Below are 22,586 nucleotides of genomic sequence, written 5' to 3'. Positions count from 1 at the left end.
TAAACAGGACCCAGTATCACTCATGGGACTTTCCACTGCAGCATAACATTTTTTTCTCTAAATATGTTTTATTGATTTAACACATTTCAAGTCTACCTAGGAATGACATAGGAATTCACTGTATTTCTCTATCTTTCTTGGCATGGTCAAATGTGCATACCAAAAAGCAACCTGACAGGAACTGTATGAGCTACTTGATCAAGGCAAACGAGGAGGCTAGAAAGAGAAACAGAGGCCTTTGGAAACTGAGTTCTGAAAGATCTATTTCAACAGCATTTCATTAGCAAATACTAATAAGGACAATCTGCTATATTTCAGCCTTTCTTCAGATTTAGAAATCTAAACAGATTAAAAACTAAAAAGCCAATAATCACCATCTATTGAATGCTTACTTATGTGCCCAACACTGTACTTGGCATGTCACAAAAATTTTCATTAATCCTCATAACAACCCTAAGAGGTATTTATTCCCATTTTATAGATGGCAAAACCACAGCTCAGGTAGGTTAATAAATGTGACCAAGTGTACACAGCAAATGAGGGGGCAGAACTAGAATGGACTGACGTTGCAGTCTGCTGGCCTCCAGTGTCCTGGCTCTTTTCACACACTTCAGTGCCTCCAGCACTGCTGCTGCTGAGGCATTAGACTGGCATTACCATACCTTCCTTATCTCAGAATCCCGATAATAAAACACAGTTAAGATGGTAACAGTAATACTGGCAAATTGAGCTTAGGTTTTCTGGCCAAGCAATGCTATTAGTAATGTTACACAAACACACAAAGGGCAATTCACATACCTAATTTTGACAAACTCAGAGGAGCAGGAACATGTCAACTTGTTAAATTAACAAATTAACGCAAACTTTGAAAAATTAGCTTTCATTAGAAAATACCCGCTTAGATTTCAATAACATTTCTGACCTTACTCAAGTCTTAACAATGATACTTTTGTGTGCAAAAATTCCTCGTCTAACAAGAACGCTTGCATTCTACTTAAAGGTGTCATCCTCTGGTCAGAGAGAATTTAAGAAACTCATCTAAATTTACTACTTGTCAATATTTCACTATCCCTTCCATTCTAACCTAAATGTATTCAGGTTTTGAGCCCTCTAATATGCTTAATTACCAAAATTTGAAACGCCTCTCAATTTAAAAAGGGAGGTGGCAGAAGACTTTGAAAGACATTTAATTATTGAAAATACTAGGTTTGAATACTGGCATTATTTTCAGTTTACAAAAAGGCTAGCCCAATCAAAATAAGAATAAAAACCTTTAATTTTAAGATACTGAGCTGAAAGAATAATTTTTCCAGATAAAAGTTTAACAGATGGGCTTCCCTGGTGGCGCAGTGGTTGAGAGTCCGCCTGCCGATGCAGGGGACACGGGTTCACGCCCCGGTCCGGGAAGATCCCACATGCCGCGGAGCGGCTGGGCCCGTGAGCCATGGCCGCTGAGCCTGCGCGTCTGGAGCCTGTGCTCCGCAACGGAAGAGGCCACAACAGTGAGAGGCCCGCGTACCACAAAAAAAGTTTAACAGAAGGTCAACTATAGTTTAAAAAAAAAAAATCTGTAGCTGTAATAATTGTAATGTCAACATTTAAAATGATATTCAGACATGTACAAAATGGACTTTTCATTTATTCATTAAAAAATCCACTCTCTAATAAAGTGGTTTCCCCAATAATCCTCTCATAAAACCTACACACAAAACAGTACTTTCCTACAAAGATTAAGAAATCTAAAGTAAAAGTTGATTAAAAAATTCTTAACCATGATATTTCAGTGAAATAATAATAATAAAAAGCTTTATTCTGATAAAAATTTGCTTACATTGTTTTTCTTCCTCTGGTGTTCAACAGCATCCTTCAAAGAAGCTAACTCATTCTGGAGACCAGTTATTTCTTTCTCTCTTTCTGAAATTCTAAACCAGAACATGAATATATATAACAATATTTTAGGTAAACAGTGAACATATTATTTGTCACTACAATAAAAACAGCAAGTAGATGATGCTTTGAAAAATGCATTAACCTAACAGGCAAACTCTTTAAGCTTAAACAGTTACCACAGAAAGCCTATCCATGAATTCCTATTTTCAGAAATAACCTTTCAAATAAATTTTTACAATATGATATACTGACATTTATGCTAAAGAGAAATCATCCCCTAAGAAACAGTTCATGAATACATGAACAGCTGTAGTTGTAGTCACTTCTATTTTTATCTAGGGCAGTGAAGTAGCTATTTTCAGAGGAGTAAAAACTGATGTAGACACATTCCCTTAAATATTTTTTTTCCCCAGAAGGTAATGAAATCAATTATGACTTTAAGTGGCTAACCCACAATAAAAGCATAATATTAACGTGAGGTAGGTGTTCTCTTTTCATTTTCAAAACAGTCTTGGGGGCTTCCCTGGTGGCGCAGTGGTTGAGAGTCCGCCTGCCAATGCAGGGGACACGGGTTCGTGCCCCGGTCCGGGAAGATCCCACATGCCGCGGAGCGGCTGGGCCCGTGAGCCATGGCTGCTGAGCCTGCACGTCCAGAGCCTGTGCTCTACAGTGGGAGAGGCCAAAACAGTGAGAGGCCCACGTACCATTAAAAAAATAAATAAATAAATAAAAAGAACAGTCTTGGGATTCATGTTTTTCTGGTTCTATCAAATAAGTTAGTTTACTTCCCAGAAATGCAGAAAGAAATGGCAAAGAGTCACAATTTGATTCTGTAATAGCTGAGAGGAGGCTTGGGTAGAAAATTAAAGTACAAATCGCTCTTCCCTAAGAATAAAGCTCGATATAAGGGGTTGGCAAACTAGGGTTCAGGGCATGACCCACAGTCTGATTTTGTATGGCCCTTGAGCCAAGAGCTGATTTTATGTTTTTAAACAACTGTAGGGAAAAAAGGAAAAGAAGAATATGAAACTACGTGGCCCACAGAGCCTAAAATATTCACTGTCAGGCCATTTATAAAAAAAAGTTTGCTGACCCTTGCTCTATACAGTCAAACTCAAGACTCAATTTAATAGTAAATAATTCTAAACTAGCAAACTACCAACTGTGTAAACAAGTCAAGATGGAAGAACACACAGATATATCACTGAATATACTTCATGTGGTTGACATTTAACATGTTGAAACATACCAACTTACCTGAAATGACCTTAAAAGCAGCCTCTTAGAGAAAAATACAGACCCACAATAAAAATGTTTCAGTTAAAAAAAAAAAACTACTTAAAAGAGAGTAACCACAAAGATTACAAGATTTACTTTTTTAATGCAGAAGCTAAACCAAAATGTGCACCATTCAATTCCACAAAGATATCAGGAGGATAATTGAGATAATTTAAGGTAAATCAGTAAAGCCTTCAAAATATAGTTAAATGTGATTAGGTATTTTCTGAATGCCTGAAAAACCAGTTATCACCCTCAACAAAATGTTCAAAAAGGGCCTCCCTGGTGGCGCAATGGTTGAGAGTCCGCCTGCCGATGCAGGGGACACGGGTTCATGCCCCGTTCCAGGAGGATCCCACATGCCGCAGAGCGGCTGGGCCCGTGAGCCATGGCCGCTGAGCCTGCGCTCCGCAACGGGAGAGGCCCGCGTAACGCAAAAAAATAAAAATAAAAAAGAAAAAGAAAAAAAAAGGTTCAAAGAAATCCAAATATCATAAAAGGTACATTTAGCTCAGCCAAAGGCACAGCTAAAGCTCTAATGACCTACAGTCCAAGAAATCCAAATAGAACTGTAAAAATTAGGGGAGCATTTGCAGTTACATCAAATTGCGTATCTGAGAACTGTTTAGTAAATAAAAACAGTTGCCACGTCCCAAATTGTGAATAAGAATTATTACTTACACTTTTAATAGTTCTTCATGAGGGGGAAAAGAAGATGCCTATTAAAACAGTTAAATGTTATTTTCAAACACAGCTTTCTAGAGGACTTCAAAAAAATTAAATCTGTTCTCAGACTAAAACTGAGACAACACCAAAGGTAAAAATATCATATATTCTATATGCCATCAAAAAGTAATTTTAATAAAAACATGTACACATTTATACAATGTACTGAGTGCTAAATCAAATCTTCATTGTCACTATATTCTTAAACTCTTCATTTAACAAACATTTATAAATTTCCTATCATGTGCAAAGCACTGAGTTAATACCTTAAATTTTCATAATGCATAATTCATATTTGACTACACTAAGCTTCCAAAAGTCAAAAAAATACCATTAATGAAGGAAAAGTATGGAAAAGTTAGTTAACTTGCATGTTACAAAAATTTAATTTTACATAATACGTAAAGGTACATAGCCCTTCACATATGGTATTTATTCCTGATGACTACAATCTCCCAAACGAAACTACTATAAGCTTCTTGTCGACAAGGACTCTAATTCTTTTGTCCTTCAAAATACTTTCGAGTTTATCCATATACATTCATAATATAAATTAATTTAAAGAATATTTTGGTTAACATTATTTTTTTAAAAAATCACACATTTTATTTTTACCAAGCAGAATTATACTCTGAGAAAGTATTTTAAATGGTGGTAAACTATTACTTATAATATTACACATTTCTTAATTTCTCTCCAATTATAGATGTTTTGTTTGCGGAAAGGGGAAGTAGGGTATACACATGTTTTTAAGCTGACCTCTACATGATTTTATCTGACTTGCTAAGAAAGGCATTCTAAAGGATCTGAAAACATACACACACAGATACATAACAGAGCTGGAATACAGATAGTAATGTTATTTGTGTATACTTTATAAATTATAGATTATCTTATCTTGGCTATAGCATAGCAAACTGCTTTGTTTTTTAGGAAATTTGATAAACACTTATAAATAAAACAACACATACTTTATTCTCAATGAAAAGGCAAAATGGTAATACTTATGGTCATGAGTCATAAAATTTTTTACCACATAAATAAAAGGCAAGGCATCTAACAGTACCTACCTGTTGGTAGTTCTGCTGCTTAAGCTCCTCAATTTGTGATTTAAACAATTTGTTTTCATCTTGTACTTCCTATTTAAACAAAAATTAAACATGAACACATGGACAGAGCTTTTATTTTCCATATAAGCTTTAAAACGTATCATACAGGCAAATTCTACAATGGTAACAATTTTTAAAGGGTGTAATAAGCCCTATATTAAAATACATTATAATTGAGAGTCGATTATAAAATACATTATAATTGAGTCGATTATAAAATACATTATAATTGAGAGTCAAGAGAGTCCCCTGCCGATGCAGGGGACACGGGTTCGTGCCCCGGTCCGGGAGGATCCCTCATGCCGTGGAGCGGCTGGGCCTGTGGGCCATGGCCGCTGACCCTGCGTGACCGGAGCTTGTGCTCTGCGACGGGAGAGGCCACAGCAGAGAGGGGTCCGCGTACCGCAAAAAAAAAAATTATAAAATTAGAATAATTCAATTATTCAGTACTAGCCTGGGAGTGGGTATGTCTCAATGGAAGAAAACAGGATCCAGAAACAGACCCAAACACATGTCAGAATTTACTACAGGGTGACACCTCAGATCAGTAGGGCAAGTCCTACTGGTATTTTGGGCCGTATTTTCTTTATTATGGGGGCTGCCCACATACTGTAAGATGTTCAGCAGCATCCACAGCCTCCATTTACTGGATGCAGTAGCACCCCTCCGCCAGCTGTGATAACCAAAAATGTCTCCAAATATTGCTAAATGTTCCAGGCAGGGGACAGAGCCACTGCAGGCAAGTAATAATCGATTATTTAATAATGTGGCTAGTCTTTTATTTTTTTTAAGGTTGAAATGCTATTCTTATAACTTACTCCAATAAATTACATGTGAATAAAACATCTAAGCAAAAAAAATAAATTATAAACATAGTATTAGAAGAAAACACGTGAAAACATTTTTATGATCATAGAGTCAGAGATAACTTTCATTTCAAGACTTCAAACTCAGCAAACTACTTAACATTTCAGTACATAAAAATTTCCAAAGCGGGGGGGGGGGGGGGGGGGGGGGGCGGGCAGGAATTAAGTCGAAAGAAAAACTAAAATAAATCACCTCACATGACAAGAAGGCTAATTTCCCTTACTATGTTAAAAGGATCTTATAAATTAATAAGAAAAAGTCAACCCAGAGGGGAAAATGTAGGAAAAATTACAGGCCAATTCATATACAAATGATGAGTGCTTAACTTCTCTATCAAATACAAATTACAATAATCTGACCATCTTTCAAGCATAATATCAAATGTTTTCATCTTCATCAGTGTTGAAGAGGATGAAAAGGAAATGGCTCTCTGTTGGAGAGTGTAATTTAGTTGTTGTAGTCTGGTTGTTTAATTTAGTGCAATTTAGTTTAGTTGTAATTTAGTCTGTTGGAGAGTATAAATTAGTAAAAACACTTTGGAGGACAATTTAGCATTATATGACAAAATTTAAAATGAACCTACTTGGGAAGGAAAGGGAATGTGACAGAACCAACCCTTGGAGCATGAAATGTGAGCACAAGTATCTGAGACAGTGCAGACATCTAAAATTTCCTATTACTTCAAAACAATGTTTTGTAAGGACTTTCAATACTAACTACATGAAGATGAAGAGATACTATTTTCTATTTTAACTATCACTTTCAAGAAGGAAAAAACCCCTCTGCATAAAATCCAAAATCTCACTTGTAGGAATTATAAATACAGATATAGTATAGTAGCATAAGTATTGAAAATGTGTGTGTAAGGATATTCACCATAGAACTGTTGTAACAGGAAACACAACTCTAAATAATATAAGTATCCATAAACCAGGACTGGTTGTATAAATGATAATACAATCATACAAAAGAATACCATGAAGCCATTCAACGTTAAAGATAAAAATGTGCTTATGTGGAAGGACCTCAAAAACATTATTAATTGGGTGGGGGGAGCAAAATACAAAATTGTGTATGATTAAATACAATATGTTTAAAAACTATTAAGTACACACACACACACACACACATTTTATGCATGGGCGCTTGCTCAAAAGATATATAAATAGTTGATAGTAGTTATCTCTGAGGAATGAGACCCAGTATCTGGGTAGGAGGGAATGTCATTTTGCATTCAATTTTCTTTTGCAGTAGTTAAAATTGTTTTCAAACATGCAAAGACAGTAACTCACATGATAATTTTAAGTATAAACATATTTACCTGTAACAGCTTTGTTTTTCTAGAAAGATCACTCTCCCTTTCTTTTAGCACAGTTTCTAATCTCTTCATTTCATTTTCCTTTTCTTTCAACCTAGAATTTTTACAAAGACGTTATATTTAGTTAGATGAATCGGTGGAGCACAGGAGAATTTTAGGACAGTAAAACTTTTTTTTATAATACTGTAATGATGGATACATGTCATCATACATTGGTCAAAAACCCCTAGAATGTACAAAAGGCGTGAACACTAATGGATACTATGGACTTTAGTTAATAGCAATATATTGATTTGCTTCATCAGTTGTAACAAATTACCACGCAAATGCAAGATGTAAATAAGAAGAAAAATGGGGAAGGAGGGTATATAGAAATTCTCTGTACTGCTCTCTCAATTTTTTCTGTAAACCTAAAAAAGCCCCCCCAAATATTATATTAATTTTCTTTAATGTGAGGTAGAAATAAATCTAAAATCATACTTTAATGATCTATATACCTACTACAAATAGGCCTCAAACGTCTCTAAGCTTTCTATTAGCAAATGATAGAAAAGCACCTTGACAGTTATATAATGCCCATAAGATAAACAGTTAGTTGTACATATGAGCAATCTTAGTGCCAATAAAGACATCTCCTTTTTCTCCATAAAGATAATGACCTAATAAATGTCTTCAATATCTTACTTTTTTAAAGATACAGTTTCAAAGGGCCACTTCTTAAACATCAATAAAGACTGATGAGATTACATCAAAGGAAAAATCTCTTAAAAGTAATTGATAGAAGGCCAAAACAATGAAGTACAGATACCTTTCTTACCACTGTAGACTGATTTAGTTTAAGAAAACAGACTTCATAGGATAAAAATTGTCTAGGATAACATCTATTAAGACTGATACCTCCTATGCTCATCAGATTCAGTATTTTTACTAATCGGCACAGCATTAACTGATACAACAACAGATACTATTTTCCCCCAAAGGCAAGTTACTTTTATAGAAAGATTCAATATTCATTATCAAGATTATGGCTAAGATTATCTTCTGGTTAATTCAGAGATGTTATTCTTTCAAATACTAAAAATGATTTTGATTTGAAATAAATTTAACCTCTCTTTATAATAATTACATACTTCATTTAGAAAGAGAGAGAGAGAGAGAGAAAACTTAAATAAAACCAACCAGTCTATATTAGCAGAAAGAGCATCTCAGAAAATGCATTTGAAGGATTTGGAAAAGATAAAGTCTCCAGGTATCAGAAGGCATTTGAAAGGCCTCTGTTTTATTATACCAAACAGAGATTTAACTTATTTGCCCCTGGACTATAATTCCTACTTAACAAGAAAGTTAATAACTTAGAAGAAACTCATCATAATATTCAAGGACAGTCTAGAAAATATTGAGAAGTTCCTCTTTAAAATGCTGGCTAAAAGTATACTTACACAATCTCAAGTTCTTCAAATCGTGAGGCAGAACATGCCTAAGAAACAGATTCACATTTTTAATTATAACATGAAAAAGATCAGGTTCTACAATATATTATCTATAGAATCACTCACCAGTAAAATAAAAACACAATTATATGTGGTAAATTTAAGATTGGGCCATTCATAAAACAAAGAATGGATTTTCTTTATTTAACTTAATTGTTAATATCCATTTGTTAAAGGATTACAGATTAATACACCAATTAAACACAGACTTAAAAATGAGAATAAGAGTCCATCTGAAAAAGTAAGGAGAGGAAATTCTTTCAGACTTAGGTTGACAAATGAGGCAGTAGTAGACTTGACAGGGATAAAAGTTATTTTATCAACAACAAAACAACGATACAACAGTAATTTTTATGGCAAAAAACTCAGAGAACATATTAACTTCTTTGCTTCCTAGTACAGTAAAATAAAGATTCCTCATGTTTTATAAAATATGCTGGTAATCTGTTTATACTATACCTCTCGCAAGTTATGTTGTGCTACCTCCTGAACGTGAGCTTTCAAAGATTCATTTTCTTCTTGAAGATCCTGAAGAAGAATAAGTCTAAATAAAAGTGATATTCAAGTATAAAAAAGGTGTTTACTATTGTTTTTAACTTCTCACCTGTAACCATTTCCCTTTATTGGCTAGGTCTTTCTCCTTCTCTTCTAAAACAGTCTTCATGGTATTCATCTGTTCCTCCTTTCCTTTTAATCTAACAATAAGTTAAGAACTATCAGTGAAAATGTTACATGACTAAACAAAGTAAAAATACTGGAGACTGGAAAAGCGTATTTTAGGTTGTACTCATAACCCGAACTGATTAAATAAACTAAAAAATAAATATTTCAAGTATAAAGGCATATAAGATTTTGGAGATATCAAATTAAGCAGTAGCTCTACTCCCACCCCTTAACACCCTGTTTAAGTCAATACCAGCAAATTTAGCTTATCACAACTAGTTTGGGTATGAAATATATAACCAGTTTCACAGTGGCTATTAAAATGGGCAAAGAGCAACATTGTCAGTTGAAGGTCACATTCAGATTATAAAGCAAAAAAATAAGACTTCCACTCTATCCCCATTCCCATCAAAAAACCTATAGGTTAAATCCTAATGAAAAATTTAAGACTTTGAGGCCTTTGTGAGATATAATTTGATGGGTTTTTTTTGTTTGTTTGTTTGTTTGTTTTGAGGTATGTGGGCCTCTCACTGTTGTGGCCTCTCCCGTTGCGGAGCAACAGGCTCCGACGCGCAGGCTCAGCGGCCACGGCTCACGGGCCTAGCCGCTCCGCGGCATGTGGGATCTTCCCGGACCAGGGCACGAACCCGTGTCCCCTGCATCGGCAGGCGGACTCTCAACCACTGTGCCACCAGGGAAGCCCGATGTTCTTTAAAATATTACTTGAAATCAAATAAAAAGGAGCTACAATTTTCATTATAATTATGTTTAACTTGTGGAAGAGAGATATTAAAGGGAAATGAGGCAAATGGTACTTACAAGTTCTGAAGTTCTTGAACTTGAGAAGTGATAGATAACTAAAATATAAAGAAAGAAGCAGAAAAAAAGCAATTCATAATCCTTTCAGTTTACCTTAATAGGCTTTATGGTAAACCTTAAAATGTGCACACTTCAAATTACAAAGACCTAGCCAAAACAGAGATGACTTGATTTCACCTTCTCGACTCCAATGACAGTAAGAGTAATAAATTAAAAATGGGGGGGGGGGGGTAGAAGAGACAAGGAATATGGTTATGAATAAGTCTAAACAATGTGATACTTTTTTAAATTGTGAAAATTAGAATATTAACTGTCCACATACCTCCCTATCTTGTCAAAGCGCTTTTTCTTCCCACTCTTCAAGGCCAACTACTCAACAGTACTCTATATTGTCCTTTAATCTCCTCTTCTTACCATACACAGTTCAATAGTACCTTTCATTCCCCACTGCCTTCTCACAGTCCCTTCAGATCTTGGCTTAGATGTCAGTTCCTCAGAAGGAGACCTTCCTGAACTCTCAGTCTATATTAGGAATTTAATCTTTTCCTCATACCCTATTTCATTCAACACATTATCTCCAACCACTAACATAGTACTTTGATAAGCAGGAGGAACTGAATAAATATTGAATGAATCTGTTGGTTGAATGAATGAATGAATCATCTCTTCCATGCAATCTCACCACTTTTTTCAATCAAACCTTATCAGATTATATTCACCAAAACCACCCATCTATTTCCAGTAACCACATCTACCTCTGAAATCCCCCAATGAAATCTGTACTTTATTCTATAGGCAAAGGTTGAGCAATACATATTCTATAACAAAATGTTTTGGAACATGCAGTCAAAAAAAAAAAAAGGTTTACCAAAGTGTTTTTTTTTTTTAAGTTGGCAAACTAAAATGAAACATTAATATAGAAAACTTTCCAGAAAAAAAACTTTAAACAGTTAAAAGATATGTTGATTAAAATATTAAAACATTTTCTCAAATCAGGCAAAAATAATAAAAAAGCACATAACCCAATATACTTACAGCACACTACTAAAAGTTTTCTTCTGAGTAACAGAAAAAAACCAAATAGTTCATTAATACACATACACTAATGAATCTGTCATGCTATGGCTCTGGGATTTTTACCTGTTGAGCCTTTTCAAGCTGGATATTTCCTATTTCTTCTTTTAGAGCCTCTATTTCCTGTTTCAAATCCTTGACAATGACAAAACAGACAAGATTGGACAATGGAAACACAGAAATTGACATAAAATGCAATGTACAGACAAACACATGAAATTAAATGGTATTCACTAAAGTTGATAAACAAAAAAGCAAAACATAAGTTTTCTCTCTCTCAATACCTGAATAGTTTTCTCCTTATTAGCAACTTTGAGAAGTTCAGCTTCCAGAAGCTCTTCCACAGACTTGATCTTTCCATCTTTTTCATGGATCCTTAGATAAAGAAATGCATTATTAAACTTCGGGAGAAATCATCAAGATCCACCAACTAAGATATAAAAATAGTACCAAATCATTAATAGGCTCACCAAATCAACTCTTCCCATTTTAAGTAAAAGAGCAACCATATTTTGCAGACAGAAGGGGAAAAAAATACTTAAAGCTCTTCCTAAATGAGAATTAAGCAGTAACTACCAGATGGCTGAAGCCTATGCACGCAAGGAGAAGCTGGTGACATGTTTCCAAAGTGCACAGGGAATATAAGATTTGCACCCCAAAGAATACTAAGGAGAACTGAGTTCCTCTCAACAATATAGGTTTCTGGGCTCTGAAAGCTATGGCAAAACTTACATACAATTATGGTATTAAACTTTATAGACACTTCAAGAAAACAACACATACAAGGAACTGATCTCTATCCAATATAACCTGTTCATTAACAGTTCCTAGTGCAGAAACAGAAAATTAACAATTTGATGCCACAAGTTAATAAATGGAGTCAATCATGGAAACTGATTTTTTAACAACTGCACTGGGAAAGCACAGCTAAGTCTCCTTATTCCAGCAATGAAAACTCCTAGCCATCTTAATTGCACAATAAAACAAGATTTATGAGCACTAATAAAACTGGACCAAAAGAAAAAGACCAGTTTAATAATGTCATTACTTACACTTTCTTAAGTTCTTCAACTAGAGATGCAAAGGAAACCTAGAAATAGGAAGGTATCCTACTTGGTAATTTGCTCAAAATATAAATGGGTCATAAATAGAAAAGTATGTTGTTCTTTAAATTTTCCACTACACCAAAACCCCGGAAAAGTAAACCTGGGAAGTAATTCTTTCTAGATTTTTTTAAATGTCATAATTATGAAAATGAAAAGTACTTTGAAAGTAAGCAGCTTTAAAGCTACTTATGGTAAGTGTAGGTCAAAAGAAAAACCAATAGATAAATATTAAAATTATTGACTCAATGATTCTAACCAGATAAGGAGAAAATAGGAAATTTCCTAACTTCAGGTAACCTCTTTTACTATTATTTAGAGTCTTACTTTATATATGTATACTCAAAACCTTTTATCACTATAGTAACAAGCAATGACATCCTACCTAGAATACTCTATCCAGTGCCTGGCATAAAGTAAGCATTTAATAAATTGCAGCTTCTATTACTGATAATCAAGTCACCAATCATTCACAGATTAAAACTATAATTGACAAATTCCATGTTGGAGAAGGGAGGAACAAAAAAAAGGCTTGCTGCTATATTTGATAACAGGTTTGCCCAACGTTTAAAAGAGAATGGTTGCAGGATCTACTAAATATATTACCTGATCATTTTGCTTGGCCTTTAAGTCTTGAACTTCTTTTGTCAGAGATGAATTTTCTGTTCTTATTGCCTTTTTCAAAGACACATAAGCACAACATTTTTTTATTTTTTTATTTTTTATTTATTTTTTATTTATTTTTTATTTTTTTATTTTTTTATTTTTTTATTTTTTATTTTCTGAAAAAACAGCTAGCTTCTCATTTTTCTCTAGCTGCTTCTTTTCCTCTCTGAAGGCCCAGAAATCTCAGTTGCTCTATATGTCTACAATTCTGCAAATGGACTTTAATTCAATTATCCTCACAAGTATTTCTACTTATGTTTCCACAACCTGAAAACCACACAGTCAAGTCACTTCTCTCCCTAAAATCAAATACACCTTTTACCTTATTTCTTCCAGCAATCCTATCCAAATTAAGTTAGTTAAGGCTAATGACAATCATAAAATAGAACTGCATTCTCTCCATTCTATGGCCTCCAATACTATTTCATGAACTTATCAAGTCCACTAGTTATTCTTGTAACTAGTTGTTGTTTGGTTATAATTCGGGCATGAGTGGAGGTGGGGGAGCATCTATTACAAACCATAACAATAATAGCTACATCATTAAGGCAGTGAATGCTATAGGTAACTACACATTTTTGTATTTATAATAAAATCTTAAATTTAATGAAAAAGGACATCATATAAATTCATAAAATGTGGGTAACTAAAAGGTATGGGAAAAATATTACACATTACAGTAAAACCGCTTCATGTTCACTGAATAATCGTAAGGAAAACAAATATACAAAATTCTTTACATTCAGTTCTTCCTCTTTAGTGGCCACCTGAATAAGTCCAGTTTCAAGTAATTCTTCTACAGTCTTCAACTTCTCATCTTTTTCTTGAATGCTGAAATTATAAATTTAAAACACATGTATGAACTATTTTTCAAAGAAAACAATATGATTTCTAAATAAATATTTTACATGGATCAACTCCTATGCCCATTTTTCCTTCTAAACTTTCAATTCTAGAAAGGTTTCTAAGGATCTTTGGTCATGGTCCAAGGGTAGTCCCTCTTTACCAAAAACTAAACTGTATTCAAGTAATGCATGCTTACATGCTAGCCTAAACAAGTAAATCATGGCCACACATGACACCCACAAACTTAATGTAATTCCAAATCAATCAATAGTACACCACTCTCTTCCATTATGAAGTACAAAGAGAATTTTAAGAATTTAGATTAATATAGTTAATAATTCTGCTATCTCACACTTGGTAGAAATGAGTCATTAAAATATTTTTAAAAAATTTAATCTCTTACCATCTTTCCATTTGTTCCAAAACATCTTTATTAGGCTAAAATAAAATCACCAAAAAAGAAAAAAAAAAAAAAGATTAATTTTACCAAGTCTGCATGAGGTAAAACTACTTCAGAAATAGAATTCTATTAGTATTAATTAGATCCAAAATTTAGGAAGATGATCCATGTTTGAAGACTGCTAATAGTTAAAGAATTACTGAATTCAGAAAACACAAGACAGGGGCGTCCCTGATGGTGCAGTGGTTAAGAATCTGCCTGCCAATGCAGGGGACACGGGTTGAGCCCTGGTCCGTGAAGACCCCATATGCCGTGGAGCAACTAACTGGCCGTGTGCCACAACTACTGAGCCCACGTGCCTAGAGCCCGTGCTCTGCAACGAGAAGCCACCGCAATAAGAAGCCCGCACACCGCAACAAAGAGTAGCCCCCGACTGCCACAACTAGAGAAAGTCTGTGTGCAGCAATGAAGACCCAACGCAGGCAAAAATTTAAAAAAATAAAATAAATAAATTTATAAAAAAAGAAAAGAAAACACAGGACAGAAAAGACGAGGCTACACACAAGACACAGAAAAAGATGAAGTATAAAATGGGCTGGCAAAAATGAACTAGTCCCTTGTAAGTTTTTAATTACTATAAAAGAAATATTAAGGATAAGCAGAGAATTTGCTCCTCCTTTACATTAATTCTTCAAATCTAAAATTCCAAGGCTCTAAGGCCTTGCAGGCCAAGAAGGAGGCTTTGTTCCTTTTTTTTTTTAAAAAAAGTAACATATAAGGCAAGTGCACAAATCCTGTGTACAATTCAATGAATTTTTAACATGTAGATTTCACATAACCAACACCTAAGCCAATATACAGAATGTTTTAAAATTGATTGTAGGTACTTCCCTGGTGGCGCAGTGATTTAAGAATCCACCTGCTAATGCAGGGGACACTGGTTCAATCCCTGGTCCAAGAAGATCCCACATGCCACAGAGCAACTAAACCTGCGAGCCACAACTACTGAGCCCGCGTGCCACAACTACTGAAGCCCACGCACCTAGAGCCTGTGCTCTGCAATGAGAGAAGCCACGGCAATGAGAAGCCTGCACACCGCAAAGAAGAGTAGCCCCCACTCACTGCAACTAAACAAAAGCCCACACGCAGCAACGAAGACCCAATGCAGCCAAAAATAGTTAAATAAATAAATTTATAAGAGTAAAAAATAAAATAAAACTGATTGTGAAGTGCAGAAGCAACACAAGAACGTATTCTCCTTGCTACATTAAAACATGACATGTGAGCTGATCCCAACCATTCACCCATCCTTCTAGCATCCCGCCCATACACTTTACAAAGTCCTCAGTGTTATATTTACTATGCGTCCAGAAGCAAGGTTTCCCCCTCAGCATTCCTAGGTCTTCAGGCAGCTAAGCAACCTGACAAAACAGGTTTGGGGTCTTTTTCCCTTCAACATTCTCTTCTACCCATACCATTCCCTACCTGCTTTCTCCTAATTTTGTTGGTTTCATAATTTTTTTTCCAATTTTATTACAACAATTTTTCACAAATACTATTAATTTTTCCATTACCAAATCCAAGTCATAAGATTCCACTTTCAACGTATTTCTAAAAATTAACCCCCTTTTCTTCAGTGTCTTAGGTTAGATCCTCAGCTTTACTCATCTTAAATATCACAATACCCTAATTCTTCTCCCTGTCTCTAGAGTTCATAAGGACTATACCGTGAGAGGTACAGAACTTCCGAATGGGAAAAAAAAAAAACTTTCCTACCATCAGAAAGGACATAGGAGCTGTCAAAAGTACATTAAATCATGTTTATAAATTGTGAAAAATAAATCATGCAGTAAGTTTATAAATCTTTCATCAAGATGGCTTTCGTCCATTTTTTTTTTAATAAATTTTTTAATTGTATTATTTTATTTTATTTATTTTGGCCTTGTTAGGTCTTCATTGCTGTGCGCATGCTTTTTCTCTGATTGTGGCAAGTGGGGGCTACTCTTCATTGGGTGCGCAGGCTTCTCACCGCAGTGGCTTCTCTCGTTGTGGAGCACGGGCTGTAGGCGCATGGGCTTCAGTAGTTGTGGCACGTGGGCTCAGTAGTTGTGGCTCATGGGCTCTAGAGTGCAGGCTCAGTAGTTGTGGTGCACGGGCTTAGCTGGTCCGTGGCACGTGGGATCTTCCTGGACCAGGGCTTGAACCCGTGTCCCCTGCATTGGCAGGCGGATTCTTAACCACTGCACCACCAGGGAAGTCCTGTCCATCTTTATTTTTGATGCATGTCCCACATAAAAACAATACAAAGTAGGTGACTATGTATGGTGATAGACATTAACTAGACTTACTGTGATCATTTCACAGTAACACAAATATAGAATCATTATGTTGCACACTTGAAATTAACATGTCAATTGTATCTCAATTTTTTAAAAAAGACAACACTATTAAGTCCTAGTTATATGCAGCTTGATCATTTAGTTGTATTACACCTTTAGTACTGCATACTTCACTACCACATAAATTCAAACACCTCATGGTTACCAGAATGATCCAACTAAAATACTAGACAAAATGCTGATTCATTCTTTCAACATCCTTCAGTAGCATACCACATTCTAGATCAAGCTCATGGTCCTTACACAGCCTACAAAGTCCTTCATGATTAGGCCCTAGCAAATCTTTCTCTTCCCCTTAATACCTCATACTTTGCACTTCCACAATATACCAATATGCTCTGAATATGCCAATTTGGCCACACTACCATGACTTTTAACACTGTATCCCCTCAGTTTGGATTGCCCCATAGCTGTCAGCAAATTCTTGGCTATTTTTCAAAATCAGGTTTAGCTGTCCCCTCTCTGTGGCACCTCTTACTCTCCTTCAGATAGAATTATCTCTTCCTCTAAACCTGTACACACAGTTTAAAATTTTTTCAAAAAAAGAATTTTATTCATCACACTTTTTCTGCGTGTACACCTAATTCCACACTAAACCACATTCTTGGGGCAAGAACCAAGTCTCATTCATCTCTGTAGCCTTAGCATTGCAGCATAGTACCTAGCATACTCTCCATTAGTAAAAATTTAATGGACTCAATATCCTTTAACAAGGTTACAGTTTAACAAGTACTCTTGGTCAATTGCTCACTGAATGTTCAATTGCATGAAATCGACCCAACTTAGTTATCTATCCAATATTTTACCTTTATACATTATTAATCTAATCCAATCCTATTTTCTCCTCCGTGGATGACTTTCAAAACTACATCATACAACAATGAATTATTCTGCAATAAAACAGAACCAGGCTGCAGGGCAAAAGAAAAAAACTTCCTACTGCTACAGTTTTCGCTTAATAATCTGTATCTTTGAATCTTAAAAAACTACTAGTATGTTCCTTTGCTAAAAAGTCAAGATGCTCAAAAAAAAATAAGACACCTCAGGACCTTCCCCCACAAAAAGTATTATTTTATTCTGAAGAAATGAGATCTTAGTAACTGATTTATTTCTTTGATCTATCCATAGGCCTACATCCAAATGGAGTCTTCTCTTCTCTAGTATATAAACAGGTTACCTTACCTGATATTTGCTGTCTTTCTGCTTCCTACACCTAAAGAAACAACAAAAACTTGGCACCATTATTGGTTTGTGCTTCAATAAGCTCAATTTTTTCCTCCAGGATAAAAATCCATGGAGCAAAGAGACAGAATTTTTTTTACATAACTAAACTGTTCATCTCTCAACTGTCACTTGGAATTCTGACTGCTGGGTAGGAAGGGGTTAAAGAAAGGTGGAAATGAAAGAAATTCAAATTATGCTAATCTTTATCTCTTCCTTCACTAGCAGTGGCAATAAAAATGACCAGAGGAGCGCTTCCCTGGTGGCGCAGTGGTTGAGTCTGCCTGCCGATGCAGCGCGGTTTGTGCCCTGGTCCAGGAGGGTCCCACATGCCGCAGAGCAGCTGGGCCCGTGAGCCATGGCTGCTGAGCCTGCGTGTCCGGAGCCTGTGCTCCACAGCAGGAGAGGCCACAACAGTGAGACGCCCGCGTACCACAAAAAAAAAAAAAAAAGACCAGAGGAAAAACCAAAGAGCTGGTTCTCTGGTCTGCTAAGATCAGAGAGAGAAGTCACAATGACAACCAAAAACATAACATCACAGTCATATGCTTTCTAGACTATTTGAAAAAAAAAAAAAAAAAGCTTTCAGAACAAGGAGGAAAAATTCTAAGAATTACCAAAGAGCAAATCTTAAAAGATGAGTTTCTCCTCTTATCAAATAATTCTTTTAAATAAATTTTAAAATGTGGCTATGAAATTATGTTCTGTGGACTGTTCTTCATAAAACTATTCTGCATAAAAAAAGAATCCATCTCACGCTAAAAGTTATGTTAACAGAATATTTAAAAATACACAGAAGCTTTATAGTAGACAGAAGGCTGATTCAGTAAGAAAGAAACTAAAACAACAAGATCCTGTTGTATAACACAGGGAATTACACTCAATATCCTGTAATACACCATAATGGAAAAGAATATGAGAAAGAATATATATATATATATAAATCACTTTACTGTACACCAGAAACACAACTGTAAATCAACTATACTTCAATAAAAAAAATTTTTTTTAATAAAATACAATTCAACACCCCCCCCCCAAAATAAAAAAACCAGAAAAAAATAAGTAATTCTTAAGCTAACCATGTTACCTTAAGGGGAAAAAAAAAAAATTAAGGCTAATGGTTTTACTCTTGTCTAATGATGAAGAATATCATTTTTAGTATACAATAGAAGTGAAAAGAAAAGATCCAGGTACTCTGTTTAAAACTAAGAATTACCATCACCTTTAATACTGCAATTCTAGGGTAGATTCAGAAATTTCTAGGCATTTATTTTACCTCCCATGAAGTGAATTTTAGAAAGTTTAAAACTTTATATATTGAAATAGGTGTTCCAGAATCTCTGACAACCAACTCAAAAAAAGGACTACATTCTGCTTTTCTGGGTAAGAATTAACACAGCCAAAAAATATCTATCATATTTTATCTAATCCAAGTCACCAATGTTGCATCTCACAACTGGTAAAATGTTTACATAACACTAAAAATTAAAGATGCCTCCAATTAAACTGTAACCGGAGACTAAGATACATCCAGACTTCAGAGATAATAAACTGAGGAGAAAAAAATTCTTACAGTTGATGAAAAATCTTATCTGTTAAAAGCTGTATAACAACAAAAGGAAATAGGAATAAGATTTAAGAATAAAACTTAAATATCATTTGAGCATTACACTGGCATGAAGTCATGTCCACACACTAAACATCATTTGTTCAGCATTTTCTCCTCTATTACCTTTAGTTTGAACAGGTAAAGCATATACAAAGTTTATGCAAAGCACTTAAATACCATATTTGTGAGGGAGGAAAACAAATAATGGATTAATTCTTGACAAGTAAACAGATGTTCACAAAATACTTCTAAAATACTTCCACAACATTTGGCACAGCTACTTACACCAATTCAATACCTGCACAGATGTGGATTTTAAAATAAAAAAGAAAGCATGCATCTGCTAAAGGAAGTGCTATATCATTTGCAATAACTTACACTTCAGCTTCTAATAAAATGTGTCAAAATTTAACAGTAGTAGAGAAACATGCCTTCATTTTAATGTGTCATATAATATGAAGTGTTTCTAGAATATTTTTAAAAACTGGAATTCGAAGAATTATTTAGAAGAGTATGAAGGCAACTCTTAGGAACAGCCACAGAACAGACATCACCTGGGGCTCGAGTTTATGGAGCCATGCTTATTCAGGCTGCTACAGTTTTGATGGCTTGCTATAAATACAGAAAGAAGTATGATGGCAATAGAGGGTGGAGATGAGTTGGAAAAAAATATTCTAAAGGAAAGGAATTAAGGCTTAAGATGTCTGCTATATGCAAAGCACTAGGCTACTCAACTATACATAAACTCCCCAATTTAAATCTAACAAGCTTATAATGTAAATAAAATCTCAATGTAGGAGACCTGGAATGAGAGGTCTTAGAAAGGTTAAGCAATTTGATCAACATCACTGCTTTTAAGTGCTGGTAGTAGGTTTCAAACCCATTCTCTTTTTTTTTTTTTTTTTTTTTGCGGTATGCGGGCCTCTCACCGTTGTGGCCTCTCCCGTTGCGGAGCACAGTCTCCGGACGCGCAGGCTCAGCGGCCACGGCTGACGGGCCCAGCCGCTCCGCGGCACGTGGGATCCTCCCGGACCGGGGCACGAACCCGTGCACCCCGCATCGGCAGGAGGACTCTCAACCACTGCGCCACCAGGGAAGCCCCCAAACCCATTCTCTTTTTAAGAATCCACACTGCTTTACAGAAAAAAGTGAGGCTCCAAAAGTCTGACTATTATCCTGAGAGCCAAATGCATCAAAATGACTTAAAGAAATTATTTTTATGCATCCTATTAAACTTTTTTTTTTTTGGAAAATGCTATAAACAGCATTAGCTTCTTCTCAGGAAGATAAATTAAATTTTCCTTAATTTAGAGACTTGATTAGCACAAGATGACTAGAAATGCAATTAAAAGACATATCTACACTTAAACAAAATTTCTAAAAATGAACGAGTTGATTACTACTTAAGAAGAATCAGACCTTGTTATCTATCGGATATTTCTAACTTATAATTCATGAAAAGCCTTACCTGTTCAGAAACAAGAGTCTGTAGCTTCTGAACTTCTAATTGTAATGCTTTCTTTTGGTCATTTAGAATCTAAAAGAAAGAATCTCAATTTACTGTTTTATTAAGAAAAGGTAACAAAGCAACCATCTGAATTTTTTTTTAAAATCAAAGCCATATTACTGTTAAGTACTTATAAAGTGACAGGTGAATTATATACTGACCTAAGAATGCAAATCTCATGAGGCTCCATTTTTCAGTTTCAATGAACATTATTTCCAGAGAACAGGAATACAGTAATAGTATAATGTACATATACAATGATCTATAAAAAGTTGTTTCTACTGAGCCCCCCAATTCAGTCATGTGGTTTATCCCAAACACTGTTAACACTGTGCTTAGAACCCTTACATGTGTATTTCAAAGAGTTTAATCGTTTGTGCCAATGAATTCTGGGAAACCCTGCTTTCGTAAGTGAGTACTTACAGGATTCCTATTAAGCAAAAAAAAAAAAAAATTAAAATTAAAAAAAAAAAAAAAGCAAATCTTACTGCATGCAGAGATGTACCCTGGCAATCAGAATGCTTTACAATAATCCTCAAGCTGTTTGGCCATGACCAGAAACTAGCACTACACCAACAATGGAGGCAAATAAAACCATCTCAAACTACCAAATGAAAACTGTAAAGAAAAGGTTGGGGCAAAACAAGTATCAAAAGTCTACTATAAAAACAGGTAAGTCAAAATAATCAAAGCAAAAAGTCTATGATAAAATTGTTCGTAGAAGTCCCCAAATAAACTATAGAAACACTGTTTCAGAGTGATCACATATAAAAAAGTAGTATTTCTACATTCACTTCAACTGAAAATTACACAAGTTTGTTCAAAGAAAGCTGAGTTGACAAGTTTAATTACACACCTTAAATTCTTCCATTTTGTTTGAAATTTCACATTGTAGCTGCTCTTCAAGCAGTCTTATTTTATCATCCTTAACGTGAATACTATGAGAAAAAAAAATACTTCATATATACAGAAAGCTTACATAAATTATGTGCACAACTATCAGCTATAAGCAGCAATGTCTTCTGTAATTACACTGGAATATAAATGTATGAATGGCCCATGTACAGCAATACTTTAATCACCTTTTTTGCATCTTCTCCAGTTCATGTGCAGCAGCAGCCTGTTAGAAATGAGAATTGTATCATTTCTCAGGAAGTACTCAAACCTATTCTTTTACTTATTTTTACATATTAAAGTTATATTTTCATATATTTAGAGTAAATAGTTAAATCAACAGCATACATTACAGTAATATTTTTCGCTGTCCAGTATTTTGTACTTCTTACTGTTCAACTTTTATCCTAGTTTAAGGTATATCCTTTTCTGATTAAATGGCAGAAGGCTAAAACAAGTCAGCACATCATAAGTGTTATAACTGAGTTCTCTGATAAAGTGATCAATTTCTTGGATCAAACATTAATTTCAACATGAATATAGTAACATTTAGGTGAGTTGTGAGAGTCATGGTCAAACAGAAGAGGGTTTGGGGCTTCCCTGGTGGCGCAGTGGTTGAGAGTCCACCTGCCAATGCAGGGGACACAGGTTCGTGCCCCGGTCCAGGAAGATCCCACATGCCGCAGAGCGGCTGGGCCCATGAG

At 35.1% G+C, this 22,586-nt stretch overlaps 1 protein-coding gene across 12 annotated transcripts in view; it reads right to left on the bottom strand.

The window, feature by feature from the left end:
• The window catches only part of KTN1 (kinectin 1), a 119,880-nt gene that overhangs the window by 22,826 nt on the left and 74,468 nt on the right, over positions 1 to 22,586 (bottom strand). For 10 of the 12 annotated variants that reach the window (XM_027111334.1, XM_027111339.1, XM_027111331.1 and 7 more), the window contains 17 exons: positions 22,071 to 22,108; positions 21,845 to 21,926; positions 20,950 to 21,018; positions 14,253 to 14,287; positions 13,744 to 13,834; positions 12,944 to 13,012; positions 12,287 to 12,324; positions 11,519 to 11,609; positions 11,301 to 11,369; positions 10,161 to 10,198; positions 9,283 to 9,373; positions 9,138 to 9,206; positions 8,628 to 8,665; positions 7,192 to 7,282; positions 4,965 to 5,033; positions 3,850 to 3,887; positions 1,832 to 1,922 (listed from right to left, as the gene is read on the bottom strand). In XM_027111334.1, coding sequence (XP_026967135.1) covers positions 1,832 to 1,922; positions 3,850 to 3,887; positions 4,965 to 5,033; positions 7,192 to 7,282; positions 8,628 to 8,665; positions 9,138 to 9,206; positions 9,283 to 9,373; positions 10,161 to 10,198; positions 11,301 to 11,369; positions 11,519 to 11,609; positions 12,287 to 12,324; positions 12,944 to 13,012; positions 13,744 to 13,834; positions 14,253 to 14,287; positions 20,950 to 21,018; positions 21,845 to 21,926; positions 22,071 to 22,108 — 1,107 coding nt within the window. The remainder of the gene's footprint in view (positions 1 to 1,831; positions 1,923 to 3,849; positions 3,888 to 4,964; positions 5,034 to 7,191; positions 7,283 to 8,627; positions 8,666 to 9,137; positions 9,207 to 9,282; positions 9,374 to 10,160; positions 10,199 to 11,300; positions 11,370 to 11,518; positions 11,610 to 12,286; positions 12,325 to 12,943; positions 13,013 to 13,743; positions 13,835 to 14,252; positions 14,288 to 20,949; positions 21,019 to 21,844; positions 21,927 to 22,070; positions 22,109 to 22,586) is intronic. The other 2 variants (XM_027111333.1, XM_027111338.1) reach the window with 1 other exon arrangement.

The sequence above is a fragment of the Aethalodelphis obliquidens genome, unplaced genomic scaffold (assembly GCF_003676395.1).
Source record: "Aethalodelphis obliquidens isolate GAN/ISIS:26980383/991018 unplaced genomic scaffold, ASM367639v1 scaffold10, whole genome shotgun sequence".
In the NCBI taxonomy this organism is placed as follows: domain Eukaryota; kingdom Metazoa; phylum Chordata; class Mammalia; order Artiodactyla; family Delphinidae; genus Aethalodelphis; species Aethalodelphis obliquidens.
Note: the sequence above shows the minus strand (reverse complement) of the source record. Positions and strands in the feature narration are given on the sequence as shown.